General features: G+C 39.8%; 2 protein-coding genes across 3 annotated transcripts in view; both read left to right on the forward strand.

Moving 5' to 3' along the window:
* Positions 1 to 6,322: 6,322 nt before the first annotated feature.
* Positions 6,323 to 12,280, forward strand: LOC124139108 (gamma-aminobutyric acid receptor-associated protein). Its single transcript, XM_046506128.2, has 3 exons — positions 6,323 to 6,694; positions 10,362 to 10,559; positions 11,334 to 12,280. Exons 1-3 carry the CDS (start codon positions 6,605 to 6,607, stop codon positions 11,397 to 11,399), a joined length of 354 nt encoding a protein of 117 aa, XP_046362084.1. The 5' UTR covers positions 6,323 to 6,604; the 3' UTR covers positions 11,400 to 12,280.
* An 8,876-nt stretch (positions 12,281 to 21,156) lies between these two features.
* The window catches only part of LOC124139109 (nonsense-mediated mRNA decay factor SMG8-like), a 46,210-nt gene continuing 42,979 nt past the window's right edge, over positions 21,157 to 24,387 (forward strand). For both annotated transcript variants that reach the window (XM_046506129.2, XM_046506130.2), the window contains exons 1-2: positions 21,157 to 21,219; positions 23,588 to 23,708. In XM_046506129.2, coding sequence (XP_046362085.2) covers positions 21,170 to 21,219; positions 23,588 to 23,708 — 171 coding nt within the window. In that variant the 5' untranslated portion in view covers positions 21,157 to 21,169. The remainder of the gene's footprint in view (positions 21,220 to 23,587; positions 23,709 to 24,387) is intronic.

Raw genomic sequence — 24,387 nt, forward strand, 5'->3', positions numbered from 1 at the left:
TCCATCCACATCATTCCATGTTAAAAGATGGTATTTGTCTTCTTGTTACTCTGGACCCGTGAAGATTCTGGGGTAGAATAGGTTTGATTGTTTAAGGAACTGTGACACATGAATTGCATTTATTACAACAAGTTAGTAACTGTTCCAGTCTATAACCTACCAGGTGAGGTTACTGACACTACAATCTAGAATTGCCCAACACATGCCTGTCCTCAGCAATCCATGCTTGTTGTAAGAGGCGACTACGCTGACTTGGTTGATGCATGTCAGAGTATCCCAAATGTGTGGAATGATGGTCAGTGTATGGTGCACTCGACTATTTACAGATATGGCGGTCTGTAAGTAATCAAGTCTGGACCAGGCAAGAGACCCATGAAGATCCAGGAAAGAATAAGTCTTCACTAACCCACGCTTGCCGTCAAAGGCGACTATGCTTGTCATAACAGGCAACTAACGGGATCGGGTGGTCAGGCTCGCTGACTTGGTTGACGCATGTCATCGTATCCCAATTGCGTGGATCGATGCTCATGATGTCAATCACTGGAATGTCTCGAATATTTACAGACCGCCGTCATATAGCTGGAATATTGCTGAGTGCGGCGTTAAACAAAAAACAAACAATCCAGTGACATTATGAGCAACGATCCACGGGTATGATATGATGACTTGCAAGTCGCAGAGCCTGACCACCCAATCCATTAAGTAGCATCCTATGACAAGCATAGGTTGATTGGGACTGGAATTTCTTTTTCATGATTTTCGGTACTTTCTGAAGTACTAGGCTCAAGACAAACAACGGGATTAGCCAAACATCTTCTACAACTTTAACAGGTATAGTTTCTACAACCCCCCACCTTGACCAACCCAGACACCAAATCTGTCTTCAAATTCAGAAGATGGAGAGGTGCACTGGATGCCCCTCAGAGAGTGGCAAAGTGCCATCCAAAATCAGAGTTTGAAGAGCACCAGTATCCCTCAAAACGGTAATGGGTTTAACATTTAAACAAAACGTTTAATAATAAAAGGTAAGTACTCCTCTCTCACAACAGACTTTGATGACTGGTCTACAACGGCTAAATCCTCATCAGCCGAACCACGAAAAGGCTGTGGCTTGAAATTCACAAAAGCATTCGGGGAAGAATGACACCCAGAAATGATATGCACTGGCTTGCGGCAATATCTACAAGTCGGCTCTGACCAAAATCCAGAAGTATTTTAGAACCAACTGACCGCCTCAGTGGTCTAGTGGTAGAGCGTCCGCCCGGAGAGCGGAAGGTCCGGGGTTTGATCCCATCATACCAAAAGACGTTAAAAGATGGTAGTTGTTGTTACCCTGTCTGGCGCTCGGCATTAAGGGGTTAAATCAAGGACTGGTCGGCTCGGAGTCAGTATATTGTGTCTGACTGGGATATTCACGTTAAACTGCGGCGTGGTATCTCAGTGGGCTAGCACTATAAATCGGCATCAGTCCGGTCTAGTACAAGCAGCCACACACACACGTGCATGCACGTCGCTATATAAGTGCAATAATCTTGGACGCGACATTAAACCCCTTTTCACCTCGCCTTTAGAACCAACTGAAGTAGAACTTGACTTTTTGTCAAACTCAGAACCAGACTTCTTAGAACTAGATCTAGGAGGGGATGAACTGTCCTTACCTGATTTGTTACCCTGCGAACTCCTGCCTGTAAACCTGAGTGCTTAAAACTAACCCTGTCAGCTAGCAAATAATCGTCGGCCAAAGTAGATGCTTTGTGTAACTGATCCACTTTCTGCTCATCAAGATATGTCTGAATGTCCGTTGACACACACTGCTTAAAATCCTCCAGCAAAACCAACTGCCTCAAACTATCAAAATCACCACTGACCCCCTTTGAAGTACACCACCTATCAGAGTTTCCTTCTCCCTTGCAAACTCAACAAAAGCAGAACCATCTCTTTTGCTAGCAGACTTAAACCTTTGCCTGTAAGCTTCAGGGACCAATTCATAAGTCTTCAAAACGTTAGCCTTAACAACCTGATAATCAGAACTCCTTTCAATAGGTAAGGTACAATACACTTCCTGAGCTTTTCCCCAAAACACACGTTGCAACAGCATGGTACACTGATCTTGCGGCAATTCAAACTGTTAGCCACCTTTTCAAAATGTAGGAGCAAGTCTAATCTGCTTGGAAAGATCAAAGAAACCATCACCTGTTGAGGCACTGAGAGAGCGATCATTCTGTCATTCAAGTTCTTTTAGTCTAATTTCTTCACCATCTTCCAATCTCAATTCAATTTCTTTACGTCGAAATTCTCTCGCTTCTTTTTCTGTCATTTTCTGCTTTAATATTCAAGTTTTCTTTTCTTTCTCAGCTTCCAATAATCTGAGCAAATTTCTCATTCAAATTCTAATCTCTTTAAAGCCAAAACGTCAATTTTTCTTCAATCAAGGCCAAAGCATCATCATCCAAAATTTCTTCCTCAACCTAGTAATTTAAGTTATCAAAATGTAATGTTTGGTCAATTCAACCAGTTCAGACTTTTTGAGCACTGAGACTTGATTTGTCGAAGGTTGGCTAACGAATTCCTCTTCACTAAACACCATGGTGATTGTTGGTTTCACACAATATTAGATAATAAGATGTTTATCCAATAATGATGACAAATATTTGGTAATATATTAAATTTCGATCCCAGACGAGCCCCCAATTAATGTTACGTGTCGATTCCCAAATGAAACAAACTTTTTGTAAATATTGTATTTTTATTATTTTATTTTTTATTCAAACAATGTTAACCCAGAAATCTTTACGAGAAAGAACTTAGTGTGAAACCAACGAACAACCAACAAATGGAATACAATCAACAAATGTATCACAAAATTAACTAGGTTTACAAATCAACACAAATTACTGCACAGCAATTACAACGGCAGTACACAATAGAGTAAAGTACAATATTTGATGGCAATATATAATATGATGGCAGTTGTCGGTATCAAATACAAAAAGTGGTGATAATAATATATATTCAACCAGCGGCGACAGTAGTCAAGCTTCCGAGATGGGCTAGTCAGGGAATCAGGGATGATGAGTGATCCTCACATGAAAGCTGGTCTTGACGTGATAAAATGCGTGAGAGATATACGGAAACACGCTCTTGTCCCCTTATATACAGCCAAAGTGGCTACTGGAGATTTCTACACAGTGTCCTCACCACTCTTGCGGCACTAGACGTCACAGAATATACTGCATGAGTCCACAGTATACCGGAAGTTTACACGCCACACTAGCATCTAAATATAATTACTTTCAGACGACAGCTTACATTAAATGGTACCACATTCCCAACGACCAATCAGTGTCCAAACACAATACCGAATCTCAACAGAAACAATGCAACACAGTTACAATCATTGTTCAACTATAAAATGCACTGTCATGTAACATATATCTTGTTAATTTGTTAAAAAAGTGTATGAGTGGCGGTTCCGACTGAGTTAATTAAAATATTCTGACATTCATCACGTAATATCGTTTTGAAACGTACGCATATCAATATATGGAGCTTATTTTTAGACACTGAGTTGGATAAATGTAACGCATAAAGCTGTAAAATGGGATTTGTATTAATTTCAAATTGAATTTTTTTCGGTGATGGAGAACAAAAGCGCAAATATAAGTCATTGATGACCCGTGCTGTTTGGGACCATGGGGCCATGATGCCTTGCAGTAATATATGCAAAAACAGAACTTTCAACTTGGATGTGTTGAGGGTGCAATCACTGATAATCTGGGGTGAGATTTTTTTCTACAAAATTTATCGACCCCCCTGAATATGTTACAAATGCCTCATGATGTAGGAAAAAATGAAAAAATATGCGGATCTTTGATCTGACTACCTTGTGTTTCAGAGACGGGTCCGTGCATGATTTAAGAATGGGGCGGGGTGGGGTGCACATACCCATGTCATGAAGTGAACGGAAAAACATGAGAGACTGGCAATAGTAGACAGAGACAGACACCAGGTGTCATGACTATCATAAAAAAACCATCTTCTCTCCTCAATGTCAGAGATGTGATACGTTTGAGCACTGAATCGATATATCGTGCAAACAGTTCAACATGTCACCATTAAGAAACCGTTGAATAACATTGAGATGAGTTGAAAGACAATCAGCTGTTGAGTTATGCCTTGCGTGAAGGATTTAACACCGAACAATGGTTGCCCTGACCCACAACACTGGCAACTGAGTGATAAATGCTGGCGCTGGCCGTATTGTAAGCTTTGACGTAACTATTTTTCGCGTCATTACTGCTATTCAACATGCCCCTGCCAAAGGCGCATGTTTACACAATCGTTATCGACAGAGTGATTAAACCAACATGTGTGTTGCGGGTCATGTATTATGCAATATTACATCAGGACTTGAATTGTCTTCTGTGTTGTTTATATCATATGTAGAAATATAGTACATACATTGGACTATGGGTCAAGAAAATATTGTTTGAAATGCAGATGTACACTAATTTTGCTTAAACCTTTCTTAATGAACAGGTCAAACCTTCGTTAATTAAAGAGTACATTAATCTCTTATGATTTGTGTGTTTGTTGTTTAACGCAGCACTCAGCAATATTCCATCTATATGACGGCGGTCTGTAAATAATCGAGTCTGGACCAGACAAACCAGTCATTGACATCATGAGCATCGATCCACGCAATTGGGATACGATGACATGCATCAACCAAGTCAGCGAACCTGACCTCCCGATCCCGTTAGTCGCCTCTTACGACAAGCATAGTTATATTGAATTCTTAAAGCATCATAAAGTTTGATACAACCGGGCCCAGAAAATAGCTGGAAGGGTTATATAAATCTTGAAATACAAAAAGACTTCGGCTCTTAAATACGCACAATTTTCAGATTTCAGAAATGTGACTGTTTAGTCGGGATACAGGATGACGACGTGAGAAGCAATCACCATACAACGTCAGGCGATGTTTGAGAACTTCCATGACCTTCTCGCCTATCCCTAAATTATTGAAGGCGTGTATGTTTATTCGGTTAGGTATGTGTGGCTGTCATCATCACGGGACTAAATACGTTTAATATTACGATATTTCAAAACAACTTATCATCATCTCATCATGAAATTATCAGTGCTTGTCTGGCGAGCACCTTAAAACTCCCAGCAAATAAACGAGTAACTTAAATGGGGAATTAACGTGCGCTTTCCGACATATAAGTATTTCGCGCACGAGCCCGCCAGGCCATTTTGTGTTTGGTGGAAAAGGGTATGTCCCAGAAGGTTAGGCACCCTAGGGGGACTTTTATGGTTGCTTACTTAATCTGGAGAAGAAATTTGGAATTTTGAATAAAATGGAGTTTTTGTGAGTTTGTGTGTTTTATAGGTTTTTAGGGTTTATGGACAGCTTGTTTGTTGTACTTTTTTTTAGATGCGGCCGAGTAGGTCTGTTTTGATTAGATAGATGTCTTGTTTGTAAGGGTTTGTAACTCATTTTGAGGGTTTAGTAGCCTTGCTAGTGTCATTTGATCGTTGCAGTATAGTATGGATTGGAGTGTTGTTCCGTGTTGTTGTGTGAAATACAGTATTACGTGTTCAGGAATTTCTTTTAGGTTGCAGTGGGGTCATTTACCGGTTTGGTATTTTATTTTTAATTTGGTGTAGGTGGGAGTTTAACTTTGTGTGGCATGTTTGAGGTTTAGTTATTACTCTGTCATATCTTTTGGTTTTATGGTGGATTTTTGTTTTTCTTTGAGTGGCTTTTGTAGCAGGCGTTTTAGTTTGCAGTCAGATTTCTGAACGTTATTTTGCCACTTTTGGAAGATTTTCCCCTTTATGATACTTTTAATTTCGTTTTTTGATATTGGTAGGTTCATGCTTACATCTTCTAATTTTAGTGCTGATTTGTCTGCTTTGTCTGCGTGTTCGTAGCCAAACACTCCAACGTGTGTAGGGATCCAAACTATTTTTATGTTTTTGCCTAGTTTACGTGGATTGTTGGCGCTTTAAATTATCAGTTGTATTAGTTTTGGGCGTTTGTGTGTTTTTGTGTTTTATGGCCTGGGGCCCAGTAATTGAGTGTGAAAGGATTAGGTTGTTTTTTTGTCTATGTATTTGAGCGCTGTGCAGGGCTGTTACTATCCCCTTTAATTCGGCTGTGAAAATAAACTACACGTAGGCTTACGTGTATATACGATCTTCTATGAAATAATTGCATGCGATTGGTGAAATATCCACGTGGTTATATGTTTTGATACTATAAATAACACCAAACGTCATTGGTTTTTCCTTTACGCCAGGTCACGTGATTGTGTAACAATCCTCGTGATAGTGCATAAATACAACATTGAAAACTCACAGGAAAGCTGGGATATATTCGTATCGGATCTGGGCGACTTTATAAATACGAAGTATAGACAAGCACGTAAATGTGAGAGGAATATATCATCGAATTATACAGAAAAACGTAATTTATATCTGACCTATTTGCCGCTGCGCAGTAGTCTTTGTGTTTACATCAGCAAAGTCGCCATCTTGTCAGGTCGGAAACAAGCATAATCGCAGCAGTCATATTTCAACATTTACGACGATCACGATGAAGTGGCAATACAAAGAAGAGCATCCATTTGAGAAGAGGAGGGCCGAGGGGGAGAAAATCAGGAAGAAGTATCCTGACCGTGTCCCAGTAAGTAGCAGAGACGAAAATATGGGGGTTAGATCCACTTCCCTTTTGAAATAATGAAAACAAACAGCTGACCAGGAATAATGGAGTCACTGTTGTGTGGTAACCAATCTGTCATTGTTATTTTTCGTTTAAACCGTTTCATCTTTTGTGGTGTGGATTCTCTGATGAATATATTTCACTTTGATGGGTGTGTGCTAAATCAGTATAATATCGAAAGTCGATTCGGCCATTTTTGTTTTCTTTTTCTTCTCTGAATGAAAGCGAAAATTAGCCATGTCAACCGTCTTTGATTGCCCTTTTCCTCAACAAAGAATAAAGCTATGCCCAGATTTCCATTCGACTGCTTAAGTCGATGTGAAGTTAACAAATTCTTGTGTTCAAACACTGATTACGTCATAAATGTCAGTACACTGTCTTATGAATTCTGTGACCCATTGACATTGCATTTCATTGACACTCATGAATGGTACGAAAAGTAACCGTAGCATTCTTTGTTCCCATATTTCTTTGCTTTGTGTTTGTCATTTCTTAGGTGACCAGCATGCTTGCATTTTTGGTCCCAATGATGATAAATTAGTCAAAGCAATATGACTGCAATTACAATGGGATGATTGCAATACTGTAGTGTTATATTCACATTGTTACTGTGTGGTGTGTGGATTCAAATCTTATTCCTGTACAATGATAAAAGGAATGTTTCAAGCTGGGCATTGTTTGTGACACGTTGGAAAATTACCCTTTACCCCCTACCTCTTTAAAGGGCTCTTTTGTTTTTACAGTGAGATTATTACATGCCAATACTTTCTGAAGTGTGACATTTGCGACCTGTTTAGTTCTGAACTTCTTGAACTCCTAAACAATGCAAAGTCTGCAACGTGTACAACTCCCTTAAAAGAAAACGAGATGTGAACATGGAGACAGGAACTAATCAGTAAATCAGAAAGTAAGGATATGTAATAAGTGAGAAAAGTGAAGTCTGTCAACATCACAAGATAATATGTTATCTACCATCTAATTTTGTTGAGGACTGTGTTTGTAACACTTAAGGTTATATGATGCGACCAGTGAAAATAATTCTTTAAGCTATTTAACTATTAATTTAACTGTTAGTTAATACACTTTATTGAAACAATCATGATCGTGTATGTGAAACAATAATCTTAACATGCTTTTTGTCTATGAATAGTTTGCTTGGTGAAAAAGTAAAATGTACACATGAGGCAATCACAACCACAACTAATGATTGATATCAAATCAAACAGTCAAATATGATATAAATTTTCTATTTATACTTGCTAAAAGTTGATTTGCATGACATTCCACAATCAAATTGTTACAACCATACACCAAGCAAACGCATATCAATCAATCAATCAATCAATCATCAGAAATACTCTTATCAATGACTCATTACTGATGAGATAAATATGATGAATTAAATGACGACAAGGTTTTATTACCTGTTCCTGATTCTAGCACCAGCAAAGTCCTGTGCTTCTCTGGATGAATTGTCGATGAATGCAGAGCTCCAGATAGCTTTTGGTGTTGTGGGTATTTTACCCATGCATTTTAAAATCGTTGGGTATCAGTTATTCTATCTGGGTATTCAAATTTCTGTTACCCACTAGTTTTTACACATGTGGGAATTTTAGTTAAATATTTAATAACACTATTCATCTAGTCCCAGCAAACTGGTGTCGTGTGGGTTCGAGAGCTTTTTAGGACTAAAAAAATACCACGATAATCCCACAAGAAAGTGTGATGGCAAATGATCATGATGTAACTGTCATCGTGGAGTTTACCAAGGTTGACGGAATGTCCGTTTATAATTTCAAAATAAGTTGCTGATTTGCTAATCAAATACGCAGGGTTACTTCACAATAATTTGATGATACGCACACGTTTTATTTTTGTAGCGTATCCGTTATGTTCGTTGCGTATTTGATACGCTTGGATTTTATTTTACTGCATATTTCTGCATTTCTGATGCATATTTTACGCAGATAAGCAGCTTATCTGGAGCTCTATGAATGGTTTGTTGATGTAATCATTGTAATTTATTGTATGATTGACACTAAGACCAATCTTAACTTGAGACGATATTGAAGTAAAACTGTCCAGTGGCATATTGTATTTTTTCAGCAGGTCTACCAGAATGAAATAAATTAGAAGAGTGATGTTGATTAACATGAAATTTAGTTAACAGGTTCAGTACACTATATTTCCAGGTTTGTGTCATGGGAAGATTAAAAGTGATTTGTCATTTTATGTAAGTGATAACATGAACATGTCAGCATCATTTTCTATAGTAGATAGTTGTCTCAAAGGATGATGGTACTCTGGGCATGGATAGGATTGCATGTAATTGCCTGAACATGCAGAACAACACAATGGATGTCATATGTAACATGATTTTGGTGTTACTTTTGTTGTCATGACTACGGAAAAACAGTTTGGCGTATTACTATGCCATGCATATCATCATGTGTGTTGTCTGAATCAGTGAATCATCATGTCATCATCAAGTAATGTGTTGATACAAATAAAATAAGACTTGGACATTGCAAACTCGAAAGGAGGACAAGGATCAGTTCATCTGTGGTTTGATTCTTTCAAAACTAAAGAATTTGTCTGCCATCTAAGATTCAAATGAGAATTGAAAAAATGTTTTCACTCTGTTTCATTCATGTTTTTCACATTTCATTCAACAGTGATGACATTAATTTAATTTTGTCTAAATCTTGTGTGAGCTGGTTTGTTGATCGCATCAATTCACCATTGTTTACAACAATCACAGTTTGGATTAGTGTTATTTTGAGGTTTGAAACAAATAAACCTTAGTTGTCATAGAAAATATATATAAGTCATGGATGTTTTCATGTCATGACAGTATCAGTAAGATCAGATCTTGGTTCTCGCTGCTGCTAAACAAAGATCTGAGCACATCCCAGTACGGGTCATGTAAGAATTACCTTTCATCCGACCAATGAGAACATCGCATACCAGATGAGGAAAGCGACAGCCGGAATGTGTTTCCTAACCTTGCAACCTCAAAAAGGTCAGAGCTACAGATAAGCTGGGTATTTGCGTAAAATACCCCCCAAAACTAATGAAAACCCAATTACTTTCAATTAACTTGCGTGAAGAAATACTTGCATTAAATTAAAAACTAAATTGTTTGAAATCAGCACATGTAAATACCCAATAAAGCTTTTAAACATGCATACAACGGAGCTAATTTCCGAAACACAATTACAAGCTAATTTACTTTCTGAGTCAAGCCAATATTTAAGATCATTATATACATCTAAAACATCATTTCATTATTATTTTTTAAATCTCAAAATTTTAACTAATTTGCGGAAAACCCAATAGAGTGATGAATAGATGAGTGAAAAAATATTGGTTACCCAATGAAAAATGTAAAAACCCAGTTTAAATATAAACCTTCGAGTAAAAACTCAATTGCTCAAAAAGTTATCTGGAGCCCTGACAGGTTAATATATACATTACATATCAAATGTTATGACTGTAATTATGATGTTGTCAGACAACAGGTTTACTACTACAGGGTTTCTTTTGTTTACGTATTTATGTCATGAGATACAAGTTTGCTGCCAATGTAGTTGGTAACCAAATATCCAAACAGATTTGTTTTCTTGCGCAGGTCATTGTTGAGAAAGCCCCTAAAGCCAGAGTAGGTGACTTGGACAAGAAGAAGTATCTGGTGCCATCTGATTTAACAGTCGGACAGTTCTACTTTCTCATCCGCAAACGTATCCATCTCCGCCCTGAAGATGCACTCTTCTTCTTTGTCAACAATGTGATTCCCCCAACCAGTGCAACCATGGGAGCTCTTTACCAGGTAATGTCAGGATAACTACCATGTTGCAGGAGAAGACTAGGAGAAAACAAATATATGCAAACATTTTCAGCTCAGATGGTCAGGAAGTCCCCGACTTATTTTGTGAAGAGTTAATAGTTGTTGACACTTTCCACATTTGTCCACTTCTTATGAGAAACAGTTGCAGGTAAACGCGGTAAACTGCTGAAATTGTAAAGATTTTAAGACCATCAGACTTTTCTGATTGGAGTTTTTTGCAATTGGCCACAAACAAAAGCCATATTGGATTCATATTAAAGTCTTTTTAACCTAAACCGCTTGACCAATTATTATTATTATTAGGCTTAAATCTCTCCTGATTTTTATTTTGGTGATTGTCTCGCCCAACATCAAACATGGCTACCAGAATCCTAAAGAAATTTTAACTTATAGATATTCATTTGTTCAATGTTCTTGTTCAAGATGTTTTAGTTACATATGCTGTATAGATTCGTTTCATAGGAGCTTAGTGGTAACAGCAGTCTTTGACTTTAGCAACAAGTCTAAAGCGAGAGTCTAGTATAATTCATTCCAGTAAACTTAACTAATAATAGATCTTATGAAAACACTAAAGTATAAAAAAAACTTTTGCTGGGGGCCAAAGTTGGGCGAGTAGACTGAAAAGCATTTGGTACGGATTGTGAAAGTATGGCGATACCAAGACAAATCAGAAAACATTTGTCCTTTTTTTTCACATGGTCATGATTACCCCGGTACTTGTTTATTTCTGTTTATGGTGTTATTTTCTGTTTGCAGGAACACCATGAGGAGGACTTTTTCTTGTACATTGCCTACAGTGATGAAAGCGTCTATGGAGCATAGGGATACTGATTCTCTACTTTTGTAAATATTTCTCAGCTCTCTAATATCACAGCAAATGTCAGTGTGCAAGTTGTAACATTGGAACATTTCAAGCCGCTAGTGTTCTGTTTCCACTCACAGCACTCTGCCATTCGTCTTTAATTTGTTCACTTTCAAGAAAAGTGTGACCGGTATGATACTGGTGAATGGGATTTTTGTTTATTTTGGACATATTTAAACCTTGTATTAATGGGTCATATATATGATACATTAGTTTTTGGATATTCCAAATTATACGTTTATTTCAAATAAATCCCCCAAAACATGTTGCAGGCAGTAGTGTTGTCTTTTCTTTGAGTATTTGTAACAGCAATCCATGTTGATAGCTTGTCTGAAATGGATGAAAGTAGGACTTTCCCAATAATGATGGATACCATTGTTCCAGTAAAAAAATTCTCAAGCTCATCAATCATGAAGATAAACGTTTGTCAGAACACTTCAAGCAGTGGTATTGCGTGAGACCTATACCGATATTAGCTGTTTGTACAAAAAATGAAAACAGAACAGTTAAAATGAAGAATCCCCCCCCCCCCCCCCCTTCCTTTGTGTTGATGTTATACATTTTATCATCACTGTGTAGCTTTTATTGTATTTTATTGTTCATGTGAGATTTTATTGTCTTAATTGTGTACATAGTTCTATGTATGTTCTAGGGTTTTGGGCTAAGTTATTTGGACAGTTTAGTTAAGTTTATTAAAGGTGTCTGTTGTAGAAAAAAAACCACTTTTAGTTTGAGTGATGTTTGTGTTATGAATCAAGACATTTGTATAATGGGGTTATGAAAACTTGCTTGTAAACTATTCTAATCGTTTTAGCTTGAAATAAACTATGTTCAAATGCAATTATTTGTTGCTGTGTCTAGAGCATTTTGTGATGATGAATTGATATGACATGACAAATTATGCCCACAGCCATACTGACTTACATGAATGCTATGATCAGATGATGAAACTGCTGTCTGTCTACATCACTTCTCGGGTTTTGTGTCAGTGTACGTTTGGCCATGTTGTCAGGATGCCCTTGTGTGGATATTGATGCAGACAGAATAGAGTAGATACATTGAGTATTCAAAATATATTGCTGATGACAGCTTTATATGGTATATACTACAATGAGATTGAATATTTTAGGTTGTAGTGTTCATGTTTTATCATACTTATAGGGAATTTGCATGACCCACACTTGATTGTTTCCAGGTTGGTGGGATATGGCTGATCAGCCTTAATCACCTTTCATGTACAGTGGGCTAAAATTTATTTTCGCAATGGGAAACCAGTGGTTGATAGAATGAGCAACTATCCACACTGTTGGGCAACAATGACACACTATAAGCCAGGGCCTTCCATGAAATGATCTCAGCACTAAGACTACTCCCACACTTCAACATAAACTTATAATGGTCTTAGTGCTGAGATCAAGGGCCCAGGTCACACATTGTAACCATCCAATCCAATGACATGATAGGACGACATGAGTTGACAGGACCAGTTCCTTCTGAAACCCCTTATAACATCCCATTATCCAGTGTATTATTCTTCTATTGTATCATGATAAATACCCTGGACCCATTTGCTGCCATAGCTTCAATTAGAGCCTGATTCGATTGGCAGTGGCCTGTAATTGATTTTTGCCAGGGAAACCAGGGGTTGATAGAATGAGCACCTAATCACACTGCCTACAATGACACACTATCAACCAGGGCTTTCTTGCACAAAACAATTTTAGTCCTAAAACATCTCCCACTCTTCAACTCATGGCCCAGGTCACACCCAATCCTCCCAACAATATGTCATTATTAACACAAAACAAACTGCCAACAAACTATTCATTTGGGGCATATTCCTGAACAAACTAATCCTTTTATAAAATAACCAACCCACCCACATTTCTTTAAATCTAGTGCCCTTTTTTCATAACACAATGTAGTTTTAAACATTTATTGACATGGATCATTAACCATAGGTACATTGAGGGAAGTAAAATAGCTCCTCCATAAAAATCTGAAATCTGCCACGAAGTGCTGGCTCAATTTACTTCAGACTAATGGGTGTGTTTTACACACAGAAAGGTCCATTGTTCTAATACCATCGGTTATTGTTCGTATTGCGTCACCCATATATACAGAAGGAAGTGTTAATAAAGCGGAACTGTGCATTAACATATGCACCATCATGTTTGAGACTGCACTGTCACGACTCACCTAAATACCAAGCGCCGTTACTGCACGTATTGTTCATAGTATTGGCCGGATTTTACTATCCCTAATTTCACGCTAAATTATTTTTCAAATTTTTCACAAAACAAACTTTCTCTTTAACCCAGTTAAAATTAACTCTAAAGCGATACAAATTAACCGGTCATCTTCGGGTGCGAAAATAGTTGAATGAAACAGACGCAGTTTCCTTGATTGACAACAGCAACATAGTTTATACATCATGTGCTTGCTTGGTGACTTATCTTTCGCAAACACGAGTGGGAGTTATTTAGTACAACTGCAGAGAGGTGTGCTGATTGTGGGCGTTATCAGAGACGGCAGATAAGTAAAACAGGTTCGGCTATGCGAAGATAGTGTACATTCATGTACTTTCAAGCATACACGTACACCGACGGAGTGATTTGAAATGAGTGAATATTGCCGGATGCCGCAGTCCGCAATATTTCAGCAACATCGCGGCGGCCAGGTAATCGATCAAATAGCCAAGTCCGGACCATGCTGACACGCAGTCATCCTAGGGACTGGCCATTCATTATATGTTGGGTGGTGGCATGTAACAACTTTTCTTACCCCTATATACATGTAACAACATTTCGTGCACACATTGAGAATAGCAAGTAGGGAGTACAAGTGGTATACATTGCTTAATAAGTCTATCTGTATTCGCTGGTTTATCAAGATAAGGGGGCAGTAGTATGGCTAGGTGGTTAACGCATTCACTCGGCACTCCGACAACCCGGGGTCGATTGCCATTTTCTTGTGTCCCCGCCTGACACTGCAGTGATCTAGACTTGCCCAGCATTATACACTTGCATGGGCTGTATTGGATATATTTGTTTCAGGGTCTACATCGGCAAGAACCAGGGCTTTTAGAGGAACATCTGTTCTCTGCTCCACAGTTGCCAATTAGCACATGGCGATAAGTGCGGACTTGGTTGGCGAGTGCGTGTGTGTACATACAGATCTGCAACACATCATTAGGATTTCGTTTGGAACACAGGCCGAAATAATTCTGGTGTTAGCAATTGTTATGGCAACTGGAATGAATGGAAAGGCAACTTGTCAGAGTATAGACCGGTCAGTTGGCTTGATTAACTGACATTAAGTGAGATACCGCATTACCTTGGTTACAGCTGAGGAACTCATTACCGTTATGTTTATATATAGATCCCTCACACCACATGACCATGTAAGTAATTATAATAACACACAATGCTTGTTGAATTGGGTGATCGGACTTGTGACTTACAATATCCATCACCGGTGTGTTTGGTCCAGACTCGACTGACAACAAACCGCTAGGAAACGGCTGAAATATTGCTGAGTGCGGCGTTAAACAAGAGCAGGCTCTTATGAGACGCAATGATCGTATTCCTTTGTTAACGGTGGTATCTGACAAGATAGTTCTAGTGGTATAGCAAAGTTTATGGGACTTAAGTGTGTGTGTGTGTGTGTGTGTGTGTGTGTGTGTGTGTGTGTGTGTGTTTTCACAGAACGATCTTGGTAAACATGTCAGTGGTACATGTAATAGGACAGACAACAAGAAGGAGAAACGTGAGGCGAGGTATGTCATTTGCGCCGCGTGCCACACATGAGGAACGACCTGCCGTGTATTTCGGGCTCATACGCATGGAAATAGTGCATGGTCATTTGTGCTGATTTGGCAAAACTCGGTGAACATTTGTATCAGATCACGGAGCAGCTTAAACGTAACAGAGCATCCTCGCTACACACACGGCAAAGAATGGGTTATTATTAACTCTGTACTGATTCAACCTTCATCCATCTCTTTAAAATCCGTAAAACTAGAAATAAGACATAACCCCATTTCTTGTTTGTTGTTTACCGCCGCACTCAGCAATAAACTCAGTCTGTAAATAATCGAGTCTGGACCAGACAATCTAGTGATTAATATCATGAGCATCGATCCACGCAATTGGGATACGATGACATGCATCAACCAAGTCAGCGAGCCTAAAAGCGGCTGTCAGTGTCGTTTCCCAGACGATTGTCGCAGCGTAAAGATCGCATTGTGTAATTTACCCCATATTTTTACGGTTACACTCGAATGAATTCACCGCCTTACCTTCGATTGTTGTAATTTCACGGCGGCCGTGATAAATGCATCAATCCTGGGACATGGGGCTGTAATGGTAATTGTATAGGGAATTCAGGCATTATAATTTTGTCAATCCTATATGTTTTACTGTTATGTTGGTAGTTGCTCAGTTTCATTTTAACAAAACCTCAAAACTTTTAAATGTTGTAGAAAATTTGTCACAATGTCTTAATGCAGCATCGTACCCGGAACAGGTCATGGCTGTCTTAGTGCAGCATCGTACCCGGAGCAGGTCATGGCTGTCTTAGTGCAGCATCGTACCCGGAGCATGTCATGGTTGTCTTAGTGCAGCATCGTACCCGGAGCAGGTCATGGCTGTCTTAGTGCAGCATCGTACCCGGAGCAGGTCATGGTTGTCTTAGTGCAGCATCGTACCCGGAGCATGTCATGGCTGTCTTAGTGCAGCATCGTACCCGGAGCATGTCATGGCTGTCTTAGTGCAGCATCGTACCCGGAACAGGTCATGGCCGTCTTAGTGCAGCATCGTACCCGGAGCATGTCATGGTTGTCTTAGTGCAGCATCGTACCCGGAGCATGTCATGGTTGTCTTAGTGCAGCATCGTACCCGGAACAGGTCATGGCTGTCTTAGTGCAGCATCGTACCCGGAGCATGTCATGGTTGTCTTAGTGCAGCATCGTACCCGGAGCATGTCATGGTTGTCTTAGTGCAGCATCGTACCCGGAACAGGTCATGGCTGTCTTAGTGCAGCATCGTACCCGGAGCAGGTCATGGTTGTCTTAGTGCAGCATCGTACCCGGAGCATGTCATGGCTGTCTTAGTGCAGCATCGTACCCGGAGCATGTCATGGCTTTCTTAGTGCAGCATCGTACCCGGAACAGGTCATGGCTGTCTTAGTGCAGCATCGTACCCGGAGCATGTCATGGCTGTCTTAGTGCAGCATCGTACCCGGAGCAGGTCATGGCTGTCTTAGTGCAGCATCGTACCCGGAGCATGTCATGGCTGTCTTAGTGCAGCATCGTACCCGGAGCAGGTCATGGCTGTCTTAGTGCAGCATCGTACCCGGAGCAGGTCATGGCTGTCTTAGTGCAGCATCGTACCCGGAGCATGTCATGGCTGTCTCAGTGCAGCATCGTACCCAGACTATGACATTCAGTTGACCAGGTCACTGGCGGTAAAGACCCGTCAGTACACGAGAACTGCAGGTATTGCCTGTAAACAGTGAGTGATTATTACTCAGCGATAAATCACCCGTTGTCAATGACGTCGATAGCGTGTCAACGAACAATGGCGGCGTGAATCTTTCCTGATAATATTAAGAACTCGATTATTTACACATACACACACAGACACGCACACAGACACACGCGCGCGCGCGCACACACACACACACACACACACACACACACACACACACACACACACACACACACACACACACACACACACACACACACAGAGTTAACATGTATGGTGTCTGAAAAGGGGTCCGCCAGCTAGGGCTAGGACGAGTCCAAAGGTACTTCCCGGGTACCCACCCCCTATTACTCGACCCTACCCGGGTACCCGCTGTTTGTCTCAAGAGGTAGGTACAGACTGTCCGGAGGGAAAAGTTTGCCCTCGCAAAATGTATCATGCAGTATAAAGCGATCAGGTCATGCATGCACTGAAGTTTATTGCATTAAGTTTTATCTGTATTGAAACATATACAAGTCAGGGGTAATGGTTGCATGGTCAGAAAGAAATGGGAACATTGGTGGCTTGTAGTGTAACCATGGAGTTTTAGATAATTTTTGTCATTAAACAATAATCACGTGACTAACCACGGATCCGGGTAGTCCTGTGGGTACCCGGGTCCTACTCAGTACCCACCCGACCCGAGTACCCGAGTTATCCGTCCCAGCCCTACCGCCAGCGCACGCACGCACACTCACACACACACACACCGAACACACACACACACACGCACACACACTAAACACGCACTCACACACACACACACGCACACATTCTCACACACATTCACACACACAAACACACACACACCGCCGCAACAGGTGTTGAGATTATCGCAAAGGGTCGTGTGTTTTTTTCATGTTCTTCAGATATAATTTCTATATGGGTTGCAATCAGCACAAACCCGTTGCCATAGTCGAACATTTAAATATATCTTACAGCATGCCTGACAGAATTAAATCTTTAAATACATAACGCAACCCTAATTCGTATTGCCAAAACAGTTTTTGTGAACTTACGAACATAGAAAGTAGTCCAGTATAGTTAAAAAAAAGGTCGGTGTTCACAGCAAGTGATTTTCCAAGTGTGGCACATAAGTTAATAATTATGGAAATCCACATATACATTTGAAAAACGCAACCGCAAACGATTGCCAGGTTTTAAACGCGCAGAACCGGCACATAGAACCTTCACACGCAGATGGAACATATCACTGGTCCCTCAAAGTGGACAGGCACCAGCTAGCAAACATGTTGAATACTGCCATGATGTTGGTTGGTTTGTTGTTTAACGCCGAACTCAGCAATAGTACAGCTATATGACGGCGGTCTGTAAATAATCGAGTCTGGACCAGACAATCCAGTGATTGATATCATGATTTGGGATCGATGACATGCATCAACCAAGTCAGCGAGCCTGACCACCCGATCCTGTTAGGCGCCTTTTACGACAAGCATAGTCACCTATGTCATAACTTATTAAGTATTAACGTTCAACCCTCGATCAAACTGCGGCCACCGTGTCCCCTCATATCCGTTTAGGGTTTAACACAAGCTTTGTAATCCCCGCATCAGTTCATCGCTTCCTATCAGTTTATTAATATGTCACTAATGGGAGGCTATGGATCGACCCATCAGCCTGTGTTTACATATCGTCCCGCTCCGTGACAAGCCGAATGTTGGTTGGTTTGGTTGGTTGGTTTGTTGTTTTACGCCGCACTCAGCAATATTCCAGCTATATGACGGCGGTCTGTAAATAATCGAGTCTGGACCAGACAATCCAGTGATTAGTATCATGCGCATCGATCCACGCAATTGGGATCGATGACATGCATCAACCAAGTCAGCGAGCCTGGCCACCCGATCCCGTTAGTCTCCTTTTACGACAAGCATGGGTTGCTGAAGACCTATTCTGACAAGCCGAATATAGACACGCGAGTGGTGACGAAAAGGCTACACAGCTACCTTCGACTTAGTCTTAAGTTCAGCGATTTCCGTCATCCTCTTTTGAAGATTTCCCTCCAGTGAGCATAACGTAATCACGGGAGACGTTTGACGTTACGTCAACATCGAAACATATAGGTTTCAGACTGCTTTCACCAGCCGTCTTAAAAAAATTAGCTTTGTATGTCAATGCTTCGACGTCACTGGGCATTCATCAGGGCGGAAGGAAGACACGGGTTTTTTGGGTGAAGTTAACCTTGACTGCGTCAGTGACACACAGTTCCTTAAAGGGCAAGTTCACACGGAAATGAACCTATTTTTCTTGTACTTTTTCCACATTAAAAGTGTTAACCTAGAAGTGTCATAGACAAAAATATAAAAATATCATAATTAATCAACATATTTTTCGCATTAAAGCTATTTATATTTTTCACATTTACCAAGTGTTCTATTTCCATAACAAAAACACCATGGCTTATGCCCCTTGCAATATGACGTCATTGGTGCCAATTGATAAACATTATGACGTCAGCATGCTTTGTTAGAGCCGCTTCACGTGGTGTAGGTACATGTGTGTGATTCTTGCGTCTCAGATGCCAGCCAGCATAGTGTTATGCTGAGTCACCATTGCGCCGGAGTGTGTCGTAGGCCATGTTGTTTTACCGCAAACTGGTACTTGATTTCTTTTGCGTTGAGAATAGACAGGGACCCAGTTGAATTGGCACCAATTACGTCATAATCTAAGGGGGATAACTCAGGCCTGTTTAGCTCGAAAAACGAAGGCCTCATAACGGCATATCATTTTCACACTATTGTGAGCTTCCTACTTTCATTGTGAAACAATGAGTGCATATTTTCAAACACAGATACTAACTAATTCTAAAATTGCGTTTTGTTTAGAAAAAGAAAGAAACTAACTTTTGCGTGTACACTTCCCCTTTAACCGCAGCACATATGTTCCAAATGTATTTTCTGGACCGAACGTTATGTACAGTCATGTAATGTCAAGTATACATCAATACAAGGTAGTCTGTATGTTAGAGCTGGGACGAGTCCAAATTGACTACACGGGTACCCACATCGCTATTACCCGACCCTACCCGGGTACCCGTTACAGGGCTCAAGAGTTTGGTACAAAATGTCCGTTTGGAAATAGTTTGAGTGTAGCCCTGGTAAAATGTATTTAAATATATGTATAAAACGATCTGGTCATGCATACACTGAAGTTGACTGAAGTGTTATTTTTATTTAAACCTATAAAGGTCAGAAGCAATGGTGCTTAGGCTGAAAGAAAGGCGAACATTAGTGACTTGTAGTGTAACCATAGAGTTCTAGATATTTGTTTTTATGATTAAACAAGATATCACGTAACTAACCACGAGTCCGGGTAGTCCTGTGGGTACCCGGGTCCTACTCAGTACCCATCCGACCCGAGTACCCGAGTTACCCGTCCCAGCCCTACTGTATGTCAATACTTAACCATGAGTGAGTGAGTTTGGTTTTACGCCGCTGTTAGCAATATTCCAGCAATATCACGGCGGGGGACACCAGAAATGGGCTTCACACATTGTGCCCATGTCGGGATTCGAATCCGGTTCTTCGGCGTACGAGCGAATGCTTTAACCACTAGGCTACCCGACCACCCCAGTGAGGATAAAACTGGGGGCAGTGGAGGCAGCCAATAATGTGGTGGAGGCAGACAGAAGTGTGGCCCCAAAGCTGGAGATAGAGGTACTGCTCAAGACGTAGGATGTGGTCAACCGCCACACCAGAAATGGGCGTAACTCGACTGGAAGACAGATGGGACTCGGCCGCCCACTAACCATTAACACTGCAGCATGGCGTGGATAGTAAGACAAGGTTTTTCCTTCTCCGCGCGATCTGAAGGCACTTATTGATATACAAATTAGGGAATAAATAATAAATCGGCGCCTCCTACCATGCACCCAATTTATTCACGCATGGACTTTTAATAAAGTTAAGATACCAGCAAGAGAGAAACAGCTATAGATAGAAGATTAGTAAACGAAATCGTATAGGAAGATTAATAAATGAATAAAATATCAACAATTTCCTGGTACACGTATACAATGTATTAATGTTTCAAAGAAACTGGTTGCCATTAATTCCCTTACAACAGAAAACCAACAAGCTTCTTGTGTAATTAATCTTATGTTATTTTGTCGTCTTCTCTATTGTTAGTGGGTGGGTATAAGGCAAACTGCATTAGAGTTATTTCCCTTTGATAGTAAACTGAAAATGGCTGCTTTCTTGGATATCTTTTCTTTTCCACCAAATTTTGACATTCAGTAAGTTGTAATTATTTTCAATTAAGTTCACTTGCTTGATGTGTAGACGTGTAGGCTTGTTGCAAGTTACGTCTCTGAACCATTATTCCAAGACTTCCAGTGTGACATGTGAACGACCAGCATTACACGAGATATGTTTGGTTGTCAAAGTACTAGACCTACGTCAAAAACGAAACGGAAAGCTTTGAAAGAAAAGGATTCAGTAGTTACTAGCTAGTGGGTAGTTTTATAGGGTGTCAACATATTTCCACTGACAATGACAAAACAAGTTGCCAGTAGTTTCTCATATGTGCTTTTATTATTTTTCGATTATTACTCACAACTTTGAAATTATAAAAATATGGATGGCTTTTTACATTGATTCAAAATGTGCCCATTATGGACTATAATCGCTACTGGTCCGATGACTAGGTGTCATATCGTTGACTCTAATTAGCATCTGGTGACAATACGCCGTAATTAAATAAGCGCTGAGGAGACGACTGAGAGTTGGAGTAAATCTTGCCATAAACTTCTCGTTTTCTTGTATTCTATTGATTGCACAATGACTGCAGAAGGCAATGAAAGTGCAACTTGTAATGTAAAAAGTACTGGATATGATGTTGTTTGTTTTCTTTATTGCATTTTGCAAAATGAATCTTTTAAAGTTTGACAGCTGTTACCATCGATAAACAGAGGTTGTTATTTGATATCCATGGTACAATTCATGCCTTTTTAAATGAGCCTGTAGGGATTCTGTTTAGAATAACAATGTATACTTGTCATAAGAGGTGACTAAATGAAACAAGTTTAAGTGACTTGGTTGATTGCTAATTCTCACACAGTAACAGCTGGATGTTGCCTGAGATATCAATCACTGGTTGATGTGGTCCAAATTTGATCATTTTCAGAACGCTGTAACATACCTGAAATATTGCTCATTGCAGTGTCACAAAAAACAAACAATAACACTCTTTATGCCGGATGGGGTCAGAGAAATTGAAACGGAAATTGTTGAATTATAGTTCACAAGTCTGTAACTCTGGCTGTTATTTCATATTTGGGATACCTGGCTGGCTCAGTCATCAATGGGTGCTGTTATGTGCAATGAATCCTCTGATCGTGGGTTTGAACCACAAATTCACCCTAATTTTTATTCTTGATAACGTAACATTGTGATGTGTTTTCTTACAAGTGGTTAACTTGACCTGTTTCAATTTGATTAGGTCTTCCTCCAACATCAAGTGAACATGTCGTGATATAACTGAAATACTGTTAAAGAGTTGAACCCCAAGTCATCTTAATGTTTTCTCAGGGGACACTTTTAAATATTTTACAGAATATTGACTGACTGGAGCCAAAAGCCACAATCAGCAAATGAAATGAATCAATTGTTTAACCTTAACTTTATTTTCATTTGCTTGACTGCATTTTTTTTGATGGATTAGAAAAATAAAATGATAAAAGCAGCAACTTGTAGCTATTAACATTTTTATGATTTTCAGTCAAATAATTTTGTATGTATACAACATGATATAGTCTCTGGACACTACAAACACGTTATTTAGAAACATAAAATGTTTTCTGACTGAATGAAATAGCTGAACGTGTCACTTTAAAAGAGAGTAGGGCAACACAGGGATCCGGAAATATTTTTTTGCCAATTGGACATTTGCATTTTGGTCACGCCCACCTCATATCTGAGGTGCTAGATGTATGTGAACAAAAAGAATAAACTCAAGTGTCACTTTCATAACATATATAGTGTTCCCTCACTATTGCACGTTCAAACCTCGGTTATAGCACATGGCAGCATTAGAAATTGGCACTAGTCCTGTAGTCCTTACCAAACTGCCCAATAGTAAAGGTATTCTAAGGACTAGTCGAAATTGGCCCATTTTAAGGGGTTTTGCTATATGTTATCATTATAAGGACTAGTGGACAAAAAATGTTAGTTTCTAACCCTGACATGGTAACAATTGGCTCCCAAAATTTACCTACACTTTTAATAATGTCAAGGTTTACACTGACAATATGTTTTCCCCCCTCTCAAAAAACATTATCAGCTGATACACCGTGAGCACGTAACACCGGAAATACAGACAACAAATCCAAACTGAAATACACAATCCCATTATTATACTATCACTGGGGCGACATATTATTTTGGTATCATGAACTTCAAACAAATTTAACATTTCATTTTTCCATACCATCCAACCAACCCAAACATTTTAATGCCGGATTAAAGAATCTAATTGAGCTAGACACATTTATTTTTCTTACCACCTATACTTTTCAAACTGTTTGTAAACATTACACAAAAAAAAGTGTTGTTTAAGTTTCTCCTAGAAACCTGTGTGAAACATATTTGTTTTTGCCATTTCAGCACTCTTCCAAACAGAGACAGAAAAGTATGTGTTGTCTCCATCATTGGAAAAAGTCGTCTGAACGGATTTGCAACCAAAGCCTCAATATTAAACCCAATCCTAGAGAGAGATGTATTCATGGTTTGTGTTTTGAAATAATATTCTTACATTGATGAACGCTTTGTGTGGAATTTGGGGTAGAATTAGGGCCCAGCATATTAATGTTATGAGAGTGAATTTGGTGGTCAGGCCCTTGGATCCGGTGGTTAAATGAATGTCGTCACACACATATTGCAGGAATTGTTGCTCATAATATCAGTCACAGATTCGCCAGGTCCAAACTAGATTATCTGCAGGACATGGTGAGTGAGTGAGTGAGTATGGGTTTACGCCGCTTTTAGCAATATTCCAGCAATATCACGGTGGGGGACACCAGAAATGGGCTTCACACATTGTACCCATGTGGGGAATCGAACCCGGGTCTTCGGCGTGACGAGCGAACGCTTTAACCACTAGGCTACCCGACCGCCCCTCAGCCCGCAGGACACTGTGATCTGGCTGAAATATTGCTAACTGCATTGATGGACAACATTGACCCTCACACTGATTTTCGAAAAAAATATCACATTTGTACACATTTCTGTGCTGATATTACCTGTTTGAATTCTGAAGCAGAATAGGTACTCCTGTCACCATTATTGACAAGAGAACTGACCAATGAGAATTGAGTGGTTATAATGTGTGACCTGGTTGACGTGGTATGGATCCCCATGGTGATTCGAGATAAGAAAAGGTCAGTAATACATAAGTCACTCCTTAT

The sequence above is a fragment of the Haliotis rufescens genome, unplaced genomic scaffold, assembly GCF_023055435.1.
Source record: "Haliotis rufescens isolate VD_foot unplaced genomic scaffold, xgHalRufe1.0.p SCAF_13, whole genome shotgun sequence".
NCBI classification, from domain to species: Eukaryota; Metazoa; Mollusca; class Gastropoda; order Lepetellida; family Haliotidae; genus Haliotis; species Haliotis rufescens.